At 40.7% G+C, this 17,994-nt stretch overlaps 1 protein-coding gene across 9 annotated transcripts in view; it reads right to left on the bottom strand.

The window, feature by feature from the left end:
- The window catches only part of LOC103473437 (uncharacterized), a 57,274-nt gene that overhangs the window by 12,766 nt on the left and 26,514 nt on the right, over window positions 1–17,994 (bottom strand). For 8 of the 9 annotated variants that reach the window (XM_081614933.1, XM_081614940.1, XM_081614916.1 and 5 more), the window contains exons 3-5: window positions 9,392–9,460; window positions 2,792–2,954; window positions 1,693–1,767 (exon numbers count right to left, since the gene is read on the bottom strand). In XM_081614933.1, the coding sequence (XP_081471059.1) occupies window positions 1,693–1,767; window positions 2,792–2,924 (208 nt within the window). In that variant the 5' untranslated portion in view covers window positions 2,925–2,954; window positions 9,392–9,460. Of the gene's footprint in view, window positions 1–620; window positions 810–1,692; window positions 1,768–2,791; window positions 2,955–9,391; window positions 9,461–17,994 lie in introns of all 9 variants that reach the window. The other variant, XM_081614947.1, reaches the window with a different exon arrangement.

Below are 17,994 nucleotides of genomic sequence, written 5' to 3'. Positions count from 1 at the left end.
TGAGGGGTGAAAGCTTTATTAGTCTGACAATAAATGTCCAATGAAAGTTGATTTTAAAGCCCAAATTGGTTTAAACAACAATAGGAAAACACATTTATTCTTTATTGTGGGATGATATGAAGACAAATGAAAAACAGAAAGCAAATGGTTTACAACAGACTTTAAATGCATCCAGCATTTATTTGTGAGATACTCAGCTGTTTTTCCAATCACAATATCCCAACAAAACCCACAGAAAAATATACGGAATACAATGACAGTGATTCTAGCGTTTGCAATGTAGCTGGCAATACTAAGGTGCAGAAATGATCAACCATGATATGGTTGATTATGTGCTCAAAAAAAGCAAATGGTTGTGTTAGGCATGAAACAAAGCACAAAATCAAAATGCTATGTCACATGATTATTTTGCAAACAGCAGCTCTAAGAACTGCAGCAGAAGCTCACAAAGTCCAGAGCAACAAAGCAGCAGGGAAGGCTGGCAGCGAAGCCTGAGCTGCATTACAAGATAGAAAAACCAAGAGCCGACAGCTTTGTACCCATTGAAGAGCACCAGAGGGTCATGCACAAGAAAAGACACCATTGTTCAAACACTCATGTTGTTTTCAAACCCCACACACCTGTCTGTGTCGGGCTCTGTTCACTGTGGTGATCTCCTCCATTGACGGCCTCAGGTGTTTGGGTTCTCTGGTAACCCAAAGCCTGGGACTCCCTTAAACAATCTGTCTGCTCTACATGCAAGTCTCCTGGTTGCTCATATGCCACATCCTCCACTGGAGGCCGCTGACTGACAACATCTACTTTCTCCTCTTTGAGCAGGGGAAGGGAGACACAGATGAGACATGGCTGACATTAAAACTAGCGTGACATGGTTGAATATGATGGAGACAAAGATGGGTGCAATCTGGGTTATGCGATGTAGACTCTCCATTGAATAACTCAAAATATAACGTTGCAAAAACATATTTTGCAAATATAACGTTTATGGCAATGGGGATTTGATTTGTTACAATGAGTGTCTAAATGTATAAAATGCTATTTTCTAAATGACAATCTTAAGTTTCAACATTTACCAACCAACATTTCTGACATCTAATCAGATTTACGACCGCTGATGGCAGAATTTATTAACTCCTTTTCACAGGTTTAAAAAACCATAAATTCAGCTGAAATTTTCATTTTTTTTTTGTGTTTTCCCAGTCTATCGGTTTTTGCTGCTGAATCTAGGTGGGTGTTTTTATTGTTGAAAGCTAAGCTAACTTTGCGTGGAAACAGGAAACCGAGTTGGTGTTGGGACAGAAGAAGTAGTTCTTGGCTGGAAATGGTGGCTTCAACTGAAAGCACCATTGCTATGACTCACTTTAGTACTGGAACCAGTTTGGTAATGGGGGGAAAAAAAGACGAATGGTAAAAATCAACGAACTGAGTGAACAAAGAACACAGTGAGCAGTTGACAATGAGAAGCAGACCAGTAGAGACTGATGGGTCTTAAAGAAGAGAGTTGTTGTTACTATTCCTATTATTATTAATAACTGATTGAGGTACTAGAGTACAGTTGATCAAATGGACCAGATTGTGAGCGGACCAGGACAGAGTGGTATATACTGAGGACCAGGAGAACTTCTCTGCTACTTTCACCACATGTCACATCCTGCATGTTGGAAGGAGGCTGTTCCTTAAAGATCTGTGTACCTTGTGCCAGGGGCCCAGTCTGCTCAGCGGATGGAGATGGAGGAGGGGAGGGGGGCAGGTTGGCCGAGTCGTCCACTGTAGAGGGACAGAGAGAGAGAGAGAGAGAGAGACAAGACACAGCGGGAAGACGGGACGGGAAGACGGAGATGACGGATGAGTCAGAGCAGCTTTCTACACTCCGGTAGTGTAGAAACGCTCAATATTCTTCTCATACGACCTCTAAAGATTAAACGGTGACGATTTCATGTGACAGACCAACACAGAGTAGAGCAGAATTGTGAAGGGGAAGGAAACGTATTCATTTTTCAAAAAGAAGATGGTCCAATCAAAGCCCAGACCTGGATCCAACTGAGAACTAATTAGTTTATTTAGTTGGTTTGTAAAAAAAAAAAAAAAAAAGGTAGTATTGAAACTTCAATCTGAAGATCCCGAGGACCAACAGGAAGTCAGTAACTGAAGCATCAGTGGAACTTCCTGCTTCTTTTTCTCCATTTTCCTTCCATTTTACAACTGTGCAATAGTTCACAGCTGGAATGAGACAGAATGTGACGAACTCTGAGTAGTGAAGACTTCTGGGCAGCCCTGTGTCAGACATGGAGAGCTAACTCTGGCAGATGGAAACTCAAAGGTTCCTACGCAGTCTGGAAAGTCCTCTCAGAGTTTTCATTACCTGGATACCCTTACACCTGACTTCATTCGTTTCCTTCCTCCCTTCCTTTTTGTTCTTCCTCATATTGCTCTTCTATCCTTCCTTCCTCATGTCCTCCAATCATTTACCTCGTGTCGTACCTCCTTAATTTCTAGGTCTTATTTCATCCTTTCCTTTCTTGCCTTTCTTATTTATGTCATCATTATTTTCTAACTTGCATTCTTCCTTTTCTTCTATTCTCTGTCTTCTCTTCCTTTTCTGTCCTCTGTCCTTTGCTATTCCTTCAGCTACTATTGGATTGAACAAATTCATGAGGAACTTTAATGTTTACTGTCATAAAATGATGAGAACAGCTATAGTAGGTGGATTGACTGATTCATTTATTGTCCTCGTCTCGTCATGCCGTTGCTCTGCTCCACAAGCTTCAGCATGCAGCTTCCCCCTCCCTACCTGTTGCTGGAGGTGGAGCGACCATCGCAGCGTGGTAGCCGTTCTCCCGGTAGCCGTAGGATGAGTAGCCGTTCTCTCCGTTCTCCTGGCCGTTGGCGGCCCAGTGGTCCTCTGGCTGCCTGCTGTCTGCCATGTCCGCCTGCCTGAGGGTCACCTACTGAATCTGAGGAGGGACAGACAAGAGGAGGAGGAGGAAGAGGCCATGTGTCACCCAAAAAACACGCCAAAATAAAAAATGAAATAAAATAAAGGCATACCTGAATTTTCAACTATTTCCATGTCCGATAATCAGAGCAAAAATAAGGAAACTCAGTTCAAGAACACATACCATATACTATACATGGCAAAAAAAAAAAAAAAATCCAAAGATATATTCTGGAAAAAAAAACTGAACTCTGACCAATTTTTAAACTTTATTTTTAAATCTACAGCACGTTCTGCAGATCAACACTAAACCTGCCACCAGGGGGAGCCAGCGGCTGCACTGAGTTGTTGGTCTGGCCTTTGTCTCAGCATCCATGTGCAGAGTGGAACCTCACGTCCCTCAGCTGAGCAGAAACCAGTAAAATGAGCCTCAATGCAGCAGGAAACGACACAGCAGCGGCTCCCAGTGATCATCTCCACTCATTAGAAATACAAACAAAAGTATCTAACTCTCTAATCATGTAGCCTTTTGTTCTCCAAGGCAAACGCATGGTGATTTTCAAACAGGACTAACAGGAGGCTAGCATCATCATCATCACCAAGCAGCTGCAGCTCATTGCTCTTCATCAGACTAAAGCTAATAAAGCCTGCTTCCTGCTGCTGCAGAGTCAGGATGGACCCAGTGACACCCAGACAGGCTGAGGGGGCGAGCCCAGGGCACAGTCAGAGGCAAGGCAGGGCGCAGCTGCTGCCAAGGAGGAAGACAGCCTGGAATCACACTGACCTGCTTCCTGCTGCCGCTGCTGCTTTGGTAAAATCGAACGACACACTCTGCAAGCTACACCCTGGAAAATCTTCTTTTATTTACTGAAAACCTTAAAGAGCAGGTTTCTCTGCAGGAATCTGGAGGTTACGGGTTTAAATCCCTCCGGTCAGCAGTGAGCCATGCTGCTGTTATAGTCAACACAAAAAGGATTAAAGGAATCTGACCTGAACGAACCTCCTGAACCAAACATTGAACTCCTGCCGTTGGATACAATGTGAACTGACTGTCACCTCTTTCACTTATGTCAACACAACATTTTAATGCTATTTTAACTCACAACTTTCATTTTGTTTGGTTTTAAACTCATTTCATTACCACGACACACACTTTTTTTCAGAATTGAAGTATACATTTACATTTAGATGTAATATATCCTTTTTGAGTAATTTGTGCGTTTTCAGATTACCGAGTTGTTTCTATGTAGCTTTAAGCTAGGCTACTCAGCTAACCAGTCTAACTTATTTCATTAAATTTGCAGACTAATTATAGTGATTAACACACATCTTCAGGAATTTTCTTATAGTTATTATCCGATTTGAAGTTTAAATAAATTGTATATAAAAATAATTTCCCTTGACTGATCACAAGTAGTCTGAATATTTGGGATTAGCTATTTTATAGGTAGCCATTATTAACCTTCAAGTCTAAAGCACCTTAGTATTTATTCACTGAATTGAATCTAGAATCATAATATAGTGTTGATTTATGAATTATTACAAATAATGTAAAGCTTGACCTTTATCCTGTCTTTTTCTTAAAACTCAAAACTTATGTTAATCGTATTCTACCCTCATTTGGGTTTGTAAACCTTGCTCTCCAGGCAGATCCTGTCATCCTGCTGTTAACTGGAGCCGACGTTGCCCTTTTTATTGCTCCCTTTCAGCTGTTCACCAGCCCCTCTCTGTACTTTCACCATCTGCATCGTGAAATGCTTAAAAAAACAACATAAAGTTAGAGACATTAGAGGAAAGACTGAATTATCTCTCTAAAATCTACATCAACTTTAAGATGACTGTAGTTTGATGGGGCGGATATTTTCAAATTAGCCTGGTTATGTTCTTCTTTTGATCTTCATTATTATCTGAGTCTACAGCACGTCAGCATCTACACCAGTGTACTAAAGGGTTAAATCGACACCGCTACAAGTCCCAAACAACTGTCAGATCTGATCATGTCGTACTCCGTCTTCAACACACCAGCAGGTATTTAACTAGGAGAAGATACGCTAAGCCAGAGAGGCTCCAGGTTCTTCTTTTGTCTGTTCCGCCCACCCGCCCCTCACCTCTCCCCATTAGCCCCCCCACCTCGGTCCTAATCCAGCCCCGCCTGGATCTGGGTCAGCCTTCGTGCTTCCACGGAGCGCTGCTCACGTCGGAATGTCACCATCCATTTAGGAGGGAGGATCTCCGGCAGCCTGTCTCCGCTGTAGGCCAACCTGGCCTTAATCCTGTGTGTGGGCAGCTGAATGTGTCCGACAACCTCCACCAGTAGGACCATTCGGTCCTAAGGTAAGGTTTAGTAGAAAAATAAAGAAATAGATCTAAGAAACAAATACAATAAATGCTCTGATGTAAGCTTCAAACTCTAAGTTACATTCTCCTGCAAAGACTGATTTAGTGTGGAAAAACTTCAATCAGCATAGTGAATGTAAACTAGTCCTGCTTCAGAGTTCAAGCTGCTTCGTGAAACTTTGTGTGGTGAATGTTAGCAGGCCTGTTGATGTGTTGGCACCTAAAATAAGCACACTCAGTCGAAACAGGAGAAATAATGTAGTTTGTCTCCAATTTATTTCTTTGGCACTTTAGATTTTTAGCTAGAGATGATCACATTAAGTGCATATTCATTTGAAACACCAGGAAAAAAACACTAAATTTTCTTCAATCTTCAACTACTGAACACCTACAAAAGCGAAAGAAATCCTGTTCTGGAAAACTGACCTTCATGTTTTCTTGTCTCTCCTTGACAGGATGGCACCCTGGATGGAGAGCCATAGATCTGATATCAATCGTTTCCCAGTTAGCTGTAGCTAATATTAGCCTCTTCAAAATCTCAACTAACCTCACTGGTTTTCAAAAATCAAATGAATCTATGCAATGAATTAATTACAATTAACAACAGGAAGAGCATGGAAAATCTAAATGTTAACTGAAGGTTAAAGAAAAAAACATTACATCTAATATATCTAATATCAATTACTGTCAAATTATAGAAATAAAGACAGACATAAATTCTTTAAATACTTCTAAGAATGGGAGCTCTTTCAACAAAAAAAAAAGTAAAATCTTTGATTCAGATAGACAGTGAAAACATACATAAAAAAACCTTCCAACAACAAAAACACTGCATTCCAGAAAAGCAACATCACAACGTTCTGGAACATTTTCCTTCCACAATTATCCTTCTGCTTTGTGTTTGTCTTTCACATAAAACCCAATAAAATACGTCCTGTCTGGACTTACCGCAACTGTAATAAGTCTGCATGTTACTGCCAAACGTTCTTATTCTGCAGGAATCATTCATTTATTATTGAAGCCATCAAGGATATTTCCATGTGATTTTAAAATCTAAAATTAAAGTAAGAGAAAAATGGGAGAAATAAACTACTCCTCGATTAAAACGAGTTTTCTACAAGATTATTTATCCTGTATTTAAGCCGGACCAGCAACTTCCTCCTCCTGCAGCAGCAGATTAGCTTTCATTGACTCAGTAACACATAAAGGAGAGTTAAAGCATAATGAGCGCTGTCAGGGAAGTGTGAATAAACTGTAAGCACTGGAGCCTGCCTTCACTAGCATGGGGGTGGGGCCCACACTTAGAAAAGATTAGACACCGGAATACCAGGAATATGGGAGCAATCACTTTAACGTCACTGAGGTGCTTCCTGTTGTCTACCAGTATCTGACATCAATCTGAAGCAAGTTTGAGCAATTTTAACGTAGTTCGTTACTACAAAGCAGAAGAAATCTTATGTTTTTTGAACAATAGCAATATTTGTTGTTAATCTGTTTCTAAGACATGAGCGTGTTTTCTGGTAACGAAGTGCTACGAAGTAAACATCTGATTTTCACTTTTGCAAAATTTGCCAACTGCAAATTTCTTGTGTCTAAGCAGATGAGCAGTATTTCAGAAGAGCGTATGCTTTAGAAACAATAACATTACTATTATTATTAATTTGGCGTTAAAAGATGAGCATTTTTTTCTGGTAACGAACTGCCACAAAGTATAAATCAGATTTTTACTTTTGTGTTGAATGTCTGTTTCATGTATATTTACGTTACTCAACATGCTTGTGACTCTCCAAATGCTACTGATTACATTGTAACTTACTTTAGCATTAATGCTAATTCATAGCATCAGAACACTGGTTTCCAATCGATGAGCACACCTGGCCAGGCCCCGTTTAAATTTCTTAAGATATTTTCTAGTTGTATGTTATTCTGATACAAACAAATTTCCATCCCTTGGGGATCAATAAAGTATTTATCTTTCTATTCCTAGAACTTATTTGATAAATGTGTTTCCATTTCTCCTATTGCAAATTAACTATTTTTTGAAAAGCAAAAAAAAAAAAAAAATCAAGTGAGCGTAAAAACTATCAAAATTGCTGAAGTTATTTAAAATTTTGCCATTTCCATCAACTAGCGATACTTCAAAATTTGCAACAACAAAAAAATAAGTTAAGAGTTCAATTCTTCATCAGTTTTACTTTTATAGATAATTTCATATTTTACTCAAGCCACTCAAACCATGACACGTCCCCCTCCAAACTTTAGCGTTGTTACCGACTTCTTCTTCAGTCTCTGAAATGTTAAATATTTTCATCTTAGCTTATTTATTGCCTTTAGTTGGTGTTTTCCTTCCATGTCTGTACCACCAATAAGCGTTTCAGAGGACTCCAGCGATGTCATTGTTCCCATAGTGATACCACAACGTAGAGTCACGGAGGTCAGAGGATGGCAGCAGCGAATGGAGTGACTCTGACCATCCAGAAATAGGTCAGCGGATCGTGTTGGGCGCGGTGCCGCCTCAGGGTTCCTTCCCCACTGCTCTGACACGAATGGAGCCATTTAAACCAGTCGATGTGCTGGTGTTACTGATGACCGCTTGCATAACATCGAAATAAAGCTCATAAAACTCATAAAGCTCATAAAGCCCACGATTTATCACTCAAGATCAAATGTCTCAAAAGCCACAAGCTATAATGTGGTCATAAAATGTATCCAATTTATCCAATACTCGCTTTAGTAAGAAATAGAAACATTTTTTATAATTACATCACCTACATATTTGTGTACATTTAACTTGAATTTACTTCAGTTTCAGAGTCTATTTTTGTTTTAGAAAACAGACATTTAAGTAACTAGCGAATAGATATTTGATTTATAAAGGTAAAAACTTAAGGAAGTGTTTAATTGACAGAGGTTCAAGTAAACTCAGGAGCAGTTTCTCCTTATAACAAGATGTAAAACTCATCAAAACAAGAACATTTCTTGTTAAATGTATACGAGTTTCATGTCTTGTCAAAATAAAAAACTTTCACACAATAGCAAAATTTAAAGACATAAATTTTGTTAAGAGAATGTTTCTCGTTTTAACAAGTTCCTGCTCACAAATGTATTTCTAAGCTCTGGCAGTTAAACGCTCCCATAAGAACCATCTACACAACACAATAAACAAACATTAAATACTCATAATATGATGTAATTTAACATCCAGTAACAATTTCTATAAAATACATTAAGTCATTTAATGTCTCAAGTAAAAAGCTTCTCTACAAAATGTTGGTCAGAGCAATAATTAAATACAGTGGAACCTGCCTTTTCATGTATGGTTTCGTGGAGTACGTTTCAAATATTTTAAATAACTTCAAAAATTTATATGTAATCTGACAATGAGTCGTCATCGTGTCAACCTCCTTTCATGTCCTTTCAAGACTCTAGCTGATCTGGACAGACAGGTTGGTCAGGAAACGTCCTCTCGTATAACTAATGTTTCAAACTCAGCTGGGGTTAAACTGGAACACCAGAGTTTAACTTAATCACTGCTTTTTGTGGGTCAAAATGACATCAGCCCAAACCGAGCCCAATCCCCTGCTATTATACACATATGGAGAGCCAAGCCAATTATCTGGCTGAATGCAGCCACTTCCAGCCGACCCCCGCGGCCCCCGTGAGTCATGGGAAAAGTGAGAGTAAAATGTCAGAGAGAGTAGAGCTGAATGAAGCAGCTGGCAGTGGGCCACGCTTGAACACCAACGTGTAGCTACATGATGTTTAGCAACGTCTCACTTAACTACATGACTTTTAGCTCCGTAATGTTTAGCTACGTTACGGAGCTAAACATTGCTGAACGTTAGTCTTGTAACATTCGGTTCCATAATGTTCAACAACGTGACGTTTAGCTACATGATGTTTAGCTATGTGATGTTCCGCAACGTAGCTTTTACCTATGTAATGCTTAGCTACTTAATGCGTAGCTATAATGGTTAGCTCTGCTGTTCAGAAGCAACAATTTTATTGGTCAAGATTTTATTTCTGCTTTCATAACTAAATGGACGATGGAATTTTAAATTTTCCACATTTAAGTCACCATTTATTATTGAATCCACTCGGCGTGTGATGCCAAGTTACCTGAGCTGAAAGCTGAGCTTCTCTGCCTGTTGAACCAGGAAGGTATGGCGTTGAACTGTTGGCTCAGACCTGAGATAAAAATGAGAAATGAAGGGAAATAAACATTAGAATCATCAAACAATTGTTAGATATTTGAAGAAGCAAGTCTAGGCCTATTTAATTCATCCACAACTTTAAGCGCAAACAACCAAATCCCATCTGGTGAACCTTAAATCGTATTAAAGTCTTTTCCACACATTAAGCTTTCATCTTGTGCTGCAGAGCCATGTAAGCAGTTCTGCCTGTAAGCAACATTTATAACTCATCATAACAAAGCCACAGCCAAAACAATGTAATAATAAAGTTTGTTCCATTTTATTCTTTTGTTTATTATGGTAATTTACTTTGAAATTAATGCCATTAGTACCACCAATACATTTCAGGCCGTAATCTGCCTGACTGAGTTGTGTTATTAGTATTCAGAGAAGCTGGAAATCCTCATCAATGCATAAAGACAAACTTCAGCAACACAACAGACTAATAAAAGGAGAAGCAGAGGTTTGGCGGAGAGTCTCCAAGGCAACTGCAGGGATGGTAATTTTGCTCCAAGTGATTACAAGCATCCTTCCTGTGCCAAGTAGACCAGCGGCTCCAGTGAGCTGTTTTTAGGATTTGTTAAAGTCTTGGATTGGCCCTCTGGGGTTGATCCAGAGGATGAAGGAGTTAAATCTTGGGCCAAGATTCAAAGACAGACAGCCGTGCGTAGCTCTGGAACTGTAAGGAGGTGGAACGCAGAGCATCCTTTTAGCATTACAGGGTGTGAAAGGATCATCAGGGGGGTTCAGGTGTCAAAACAAGCATTAAGACAATAATACAATTCTGCAAACAAAGAGTTTCTGCAAACAGGGAGGATGTGAATTTATGAGAGAAGAAGGAAAACTATCTATTCGAAAAGATGTTACTATTCTACTATTAGCAGATGATTACGTGGTTTTTATGTTTTCCTGATTTAACCTCTTTACTTTACTAAAAAGGTTGGAGCCAAATGTAAAAAAGGAAATGATATATAATTTATAGCTCCTTTTCTGGTAATATTTAGTATCTTAATATATTTAATATACCATAAATTCCGGACTATAAGCCGCTACTTTTTTCTCCACACTTCAAACACTGCGGCTTTTACCAAGATGCAGCTAATTCATGGTTTGTTCTTTTTTTCATACTAGCAAAAACAACTTGCCTCCTAACAGTCGACCAATCAATTAATTAATAGGTAGCTCGCAGAGGACAAATGAAATTGTACGACAAATTAGGAGCACTTTCACAATTCAATGACCGGTATTGCAAATCGCACTGTGCGTACCTTGAGATATTTCTTAAAGTAAATGAAAAAAAAAAAAGTTAATGGATTTTTTATTACCCAACATCTTTCCTATTAACAGCACTATGAATAAAAAAATATATTTTGTGACAAAACATCTTGTACGTAGCACATAACTGTCTGAGTCTGTAGAGGGGTAGGGGGACACATGTCCATCCTAAAGCTAAATGTTATTGGTCAGTTTAATTTTGTTAATTTGGCAGCTTGGCACTCTTTCTGTAAGCTAAATGTCACTGTGCAGTGAAGCTTACAGAAGCCCGTTTCTGCCACTCTGGTAAAAAAAAAAATTATCTTATCTTGAAATAATAAGATACTATCCAGATTCCTCTGACCAGCTGATTTTTGCCGGTGCTATATGGTTCTCCGTGCGTCACACTTTTTTCACATTTTTGCAAAATGCCCTCTCATCAGACACAAACACACTGTCACATTTGTAACTTTATTAAAGAATAAAAAAAAAACAATCAACAAAACGTGTTCAAATTAATGATCCAACAAAAATAATTAACTTAATTATTGTTTCAACAAGGTATTGTGCAATTCTGTGTGTGCCATTTATTTTCGTCTCTTATTTCGTGGAAATGTTGATGATGATGAGACTTTCTCCAAAATGACAAACTTTTTCAACCTGCGTAGCTCCGAAATAAGGAGCTGAGGTTCACAAATGACGCTGAAATAAAATCCAGTCCAACATCTGGTTTGAGGCAACACCTCTGGAAATATATCCCAACTTCAGAAGACGTGCTTTTAACTTATCAGTGCTCTTTGGTTCCTCCCATCAGTCTGAAATTTCTCACGTTGAGGTCATGAAACCAAATTTTAGATCTACCATAACTGATTGATGCCTGCTGGCCTCTGGTTTGCAACCAACTTCTTACTATGAGAAACCAGCAACTTCCTCCCAGTGTCAGAATCTCACTGAGGAAGAAACTGCATGAAGTTTTCTATTACTTTAATGTCTGCTGTAACTGATGTATATGCACATATAAAATAAGTCAATACGGTTTCATTTACAATTTTTATATCTTCGTGTCATGTAGATCTCAGACAGCTGGTCTGAGATCTGCCAGACCAAAGAGAAAAAAAGTTTGGCACCTCTGATCTAAACCATATGGGGCCATATTTAAGCATTGGCTTTGTATGGATTTTACTATACATCCCATGCATAATTGGCAGGAGACACAAATCTGATATGTTTATTGCACAGAAGAGATATGAGACATTTTCTCACGATTTATTACATCAAATAAAAACTATCCAAATGATTTGTCTTCAGTAAACTAAACATGTGAAAACAGTTGCCTGCTATGAATTGAGATTGACAAATTAGAGGAATAACCAAAGCTAAAAGATTTATTTTGCTTCTTGGCAAATTTTTAGGGAATTTTCTTTTATCTGCGCAAAGGAAAAAAAAAAAAGAAAAAAGAGAGAGACAGAGACAAACTATTCTCCAAAGGGAAGCTGCTTGGTGTGATAAATAAAAGGAAAGCAACTGTAATAAGAAGAAAAGAGTGCAGCAGGAAGTAATTTCTCTTTCAATGGCGGCTGAGCCAGAACAGCAAGCTTACTATATAAAGAAGAGAGGAAAAAACACTGAGAGATTTGTGGTTCCATCCTGCCCCTAAAATATCAGGAAATGACAGGAATAGAAGCACCAAAGCAAAGAATTTGTTTACAGCGACAGTAAACGGCCGTTTTCTCGTTCTACTCTGCTCCATTTGCTGGAAAACCAAAAGTACGAGAGGAAAACTCACATTTGTCACAATTTAAATAATGTAAAAATACATAAAAACATTTCTCCATTGGAAATATGATAGATGTATAAGTAGTGATGCCTTGTGCAGTGTAAACATATTTCATAAAAAACTTACAAAAAGTTGAACTTCATCAAACTCGCATTGTTGTTAACCTTCATGGTTTTTACCAAACTACAGTTTGGATTTTGTGATATCATTGGTGTCCTAATGGACCCACTGACTTTCATGTAAGCAGTTTTATCTCTACGTTTGCAATTTATGCATACAAAAGTCTGTAATTTTGTCTATTTTCAAACAATACGTCTTACACTGACAAGGAACTTGAAGCTTTCGGTTAAATCAAGAGTACAGACGGCACATTGAAACTGTAATTCACTCCCCTTATAATTTAGCTCCAAATTTTCTCACACGTTTTAATTACTTGGAAAAACAGCTTATTTCTTCTGCTACCAATCCATCATTAGGCTCCAAATTCTTAATAGTGTGTTGAGCCATCATTAAAAATGTTCTAGGTTTTCTATTTCTTCATAAAGATCCAAAAAGCAGCACACCATCCCCACTATAAACAGTGTTGGTGCCGCACTGCTTCCCCCACCTGAGACGCCGGATGGTGGACCAGAATCGCCTCGAAGCCGTACGGAAGTCTTTCTCCATGGCCTCTTCAAACTCCTTCCATGCCCGAGTTTTTGCCTCAGCGACCACCCGAGCCGCATGCTGCTTCGCCCGCCGGTACCCATCATCTGCGTCTGGAGTCCCACAGGCCAAAAAGGCACGATAGGACTCTTTCTTCAGCTTGACAGCATCCCTCACCGAAGGTGTCCACCAACGGGTTTGTGGGTTGCCGCCGCGACAGGCACCAACAACCTTGCGGCCGCAGCTCTGATAAGCTGCCTCGGCAATGGAGGCACGGAACATGGTCCACTCAGACTCAATGTCCCCAATCTCCCTCGGAACGTGTTTGAAGTTCTGCCGGAGATGGGAGTTAAAGCTCCGTCTTACAGGGGACTCCGCCAGACGTTCCCAGCAGACCCTCACTACACGTTTGGACCTGCCAGGTCTGATCGGATTCCTCCCCCACCACCGGACCCAACTCACCACCAGGTAGTGGTCAGTGGACAGCTCCGCACCTCTCTTCACCCGAGTGTCCAAAACATACGGCCGCAGATCAGATGAAACGACAAAATCGATCATCGAACTGCGGCCTAGGGTGTCCTGGTGCCAAGTGCACATATGGACACCCTTATGCTTGAACACGGTGTTCGTGATGGACAATCCGTGACGAGCACAGAAGTCCAACAACAGAACACCACTCGAGTTCAAATCGGGGGGGCCGTTCCTCCCAACCACGCCCCTCCAGGTCTCACCGTCATTGCCCACGTGAGCGTTGAAGTCCACCAGTAGAACAAGGGAGTCCCTAGGAGGGGCACTCTCCAGTACCCCCTCTAAGGACTCCAAGAAGGGTGGGTAATCTGAACTGCTGTTCGGCCCGTAAGCACAGACAACAGTCAAAACCTGTCCCCCCCACCTGTAGGCGGAGGGAGGCTACCCTCTCGTTCACCGAGGTGAACCCCAACGTACAGACGCCAAGATGGGGGGCAACAAGCCCACTCCTGCCCGGCGCCTCTCACCGTGGGCAACTCCCGAGTGGAAGTACGTCCAGCCCCTCTCAAGGAGACTGGTTCCAGAACCAGAGCCTTGCGTTGAGGTGAGGTTGACTATTTCTAGCCGGAACCTCTCAGCCTCGCACACTAGTTCCGGTTCCTTCCCCACCAGAGAGGTGACATTCCACGTCCCAAGAGCCAGCTTCTGCAGCCGAGGATCAGGCCGCCAGGGTCTCCTCCCTCGGCTGCCGCCCGTAACACAATGCACCCGACACCTTTGGCCCCTCTGACAGGTGGTGAGCCCATTGGAAGGGGGACCCACATCTCCTCTTCGGGCTGAGCCCGACCGGGCTCCGTGGGTAAAAGCCCGGCCACCAGGCGCTCGCCATCGTGCCCCACCTCCAGGCCTGGCTCCAGAGTGGGGACCCGGTGACCCGCGTCCGGGCGAGGGAACGCCAGATCCAAAGTTCGTCTCCATCATAAGGGGTCTTTGGGCTGTGCTTTGTCTGGTTCCTCACCTAGGACCTGTCTGCCTTGGGTGACCCTACCAGGGGCATAAAGCCCCATACAGAATAGCTCCTAGGATGATTGGGACACTCTAACCCCTCCACCACGATAAGCAGCCCAAGGAGGAGCCCACACCCACACCCGTATCACTTGTATAATTTGCCTCTGTCCTCGTACATTTGCCTCAGTCATCGCACGCACAAGAGTTAAATGTTTCTATGAAAGTCCAGAATCATTTTGGGGCATTTCATTCTTTGTGTTTCTGTTGTCAAAGCTCCAGAAATGGAATCCGCCCCCTGACTCCCCGATTCCCACACCTTGTCGTCACAGAGTATCTAAGCAACGTCTCATCTTATCTCCAAACTCATTAATTGAAGCTTTTACAGGAAGCCGTGCTGATAATTTGATGCCCACAATCTTATCAGTGATCCTCAAGCTTTATCTCATCATCAAATTCTGTTCATCATCAGAGTGGCTCATCAGCTGTGATCAAGTTTAGAAAACGTTCCTTGTCGAACATCTTGGCATTTTCAGCCATTCTCGCGTCGTGTTGACCTATGTGCTCCTCTTCCTCCAAGAGATGATGGCTTGTAGAGAAGGCAGAAAGCAGAACGACGGATGAAGGAGGTCAGAGGCCGAGCTAATCCACAGATATAGGCTCTTCATGAGGAATGAGAAACAGGAAATGAATCTTAATCTCGGCGCTCCACTGACCAGAAAAACTGTGTTCATCTTTATTAAAAGGATCAAAAGGTGGGGCAGATGGGAAAAAGATGTTTAAGAAATTAGGTAATAGCTATTTTTTAAAATAAATTTAAAGAAAGAGAAGGGAACAAGCTGTAGCTGCTTTTACTTGACACTTTTAAACGAGGATCTAGACGTGACCTTGGTTTGTGAAAACCAAACCAGAAGGACTGGTTGAGGTCAATACACCTGTGATCCACAAATAGACGTAGTCACAGAAAAAACCCCCCAACAAAAACAACAGTTTTATTTGTTTTAGTGTACAAATCTTTGGTCAATGGCTTTGTTTTAAATTTCTTTGTAATTATAAATGTTTTATATTGTAATATGTGAATAGATAAGCCAGTCATCCTTCACAACATTCACACTGTGGAAAATCCATGTTGAAAGTAGATTTTAGTCACAGAGGAGGCTACGTTGTAGTACGTTTCACTATGTGGTACTACATTCTATTATGTTGCACTATACTACATGGTACTACGTTGTAAATACATTGTACTTTATGGCATTATGTTAAATCTACGTTGTACTACGACACAAACATCCCCATGACAGCTGACCACGTTATTATGTCAACCTTGTATTTTACTTTTTGCAAACTACAAAACTAAAGTACTAATTACATTTCCAGTTGTTTTTTAAAAAGCTGGTATGATGTAGAAAAGTAGCTCCATAACGGATTTATGGTGATAACGTGACTCATGAGGCAGCTGTGGTCAGTTTTGCGGTTCAACCTGGGGGTCCGGTCGGAAAAATCAGACAGCAGCCCTCTGAGGTTTCCCAGCTTCCTCCTTTTTTAAGTTGGCCGTCACCCCCACTTCCTCACCCATAATTCACCCTGACAGCCTCCTTCTCCCCACAGACAGGGAGCCCAACATGCTCATCCCCAGGCCGACACACACCTCCATAAAACACACACAGGATGCTACATTAAATGCAAGAGGTGCGGGGAATCTGAAAATCTACAGCCGTTTTAGACGTTTTATTGATTCCAGAAATTTTGCTAACTGTATTAAACATCAACAATGTTTTACTGTATTAAGTAGCGCAAATAATGTTGGAACTTTTGACCTAAAAAGCCTGTTTTTAACCAAAGTGTGTTGAACTGGGATGTTCTTTATGCTGATGTTATTCAAGAGTGAACAGACGCTGTAAACTGAGAGAAATCAAACTAAATTTAGCCGATTCAGGATGAAAAACCACAATCCGCAATTAAATATGAAGACAAAATTGAATCTGTTTAACAACAATATCAGAATCTATTATTGACAGAGCATTTTCCTGTGAGAGCAACACAAAGTGCTTTAAAAAATAGAAACGGGAGGAAATAAAGAACAAACAGCAAACATGACATGCAAAAAAAAAGAAAAGGAAAAACTTGCCACTTGCCAAAAAAAAAAAAAAGCTGGACATGAGGACATTAAAGTATTTAGGCACAGGCAACACTAATTTGGAGGATTTTACAAAGTTTTTTCCAGGAAGAATTTGTATATAATTAAAAATGGAAGCGTCATAGCACTACATATAACTGTAGAACTGAAGGGATAAAATTAGGAACAAGAATTTAAATTACTACAAGTCACCTAAAAATACTATTAAACAATATGTCTTTCAGTGTGAAGCAGCTCAGAATACCAGACCATGGTTCTACTTTTTACTGTCTGTTCAAGACCTAAAACATTTGAGACTGACAGAAGACCTTGTATATCACACACAGGAACCCAAATACCATCTAATTAAGTAAAACCAGGAAGGATAGTGTGGAGCTAAATGTTGTGGAAACCTGAATCTTTTCCTTTCTTTAGGTGCGTGTGGAGGAACTTTGAATCCTACAGTCAGACATAACCTCGGGTCAGGAGCTGCAGTAATATCCTGTTTAGGGCAGCAAACCGTGGGAAATCTGGGTCTGAGTCCTGAACTTTCCACTCAGGAAATCATTTCACATACAAGTGTCCTTTAATATTCTACATCCAATCAGAAACCTCCACAGCTCCACCACCACACAATCTGCGAACTGAAAGCATGGAGAGTGAATTCAGATTAAAACCGAGCGTCGGCAGGTGCTGGCTGTTGAGCCCCGAAGGCAACAGCTGCATTTAAAAATGTGGAAACGGGCAGCAAAACGGCTCCCAATGAAAGTGGTTTCCATCCATCAATCAACATGTTGCCACCAGGCGGGGAGAAACGCAGCCTGTAGGTAGACATTTCATTCCTATGAACTTCTCTAGAGGTCAGGAATGTGAGCTCGAAGCTGTATTTTAGCTAATCCTGACAGGTTGGGCATGAAATGACCTCCAAACAGAATGAGGGCGCTAACAAGCAACTTCCATGCAAAGCATTTAAGTTCTAAAAAGACAGTTATGTTTATGTTTCTCTGACATTTTTCATATGAAGCATAATTGAGAGCTGAAGAATCAACAAAAACACATAAATTCAAAACATCTCCTCACCATGACACTTCCTCCACCTGTGCATCAGAGCTGATATGACCTTACGTTCACTAATAACATTTTATATCACATTACAGAAGTATTTTGTTGGCGATGGATGGTGAGGGAACATCCCCAGAAATGTAAAAGAAGTCTGTGCGGTTGAGTTTCCACATCAGCAGGCGATGTGAGAACTGCTTTCCTG

Source organism: Poecilia reticulata, chromosome 2 (assembly GCF_904066995.2).
Source record: "Poecilia reticulata chromosome 2, P_reticulata-male-v2, whole genome shotgun sequence".
In the NCBI taxonomy this organism is placed as follows: Eukaryota; Metazoa; Chordata; class Actinopteri; order Cyprinodontiformes; family Poeciliidae; genus Poecilia; species Poecilia reticulata.
Note: the sequence above shows the minus strand (reverse complement) of the source record. Positions and strands in the feature narration are given on the sequence as shown.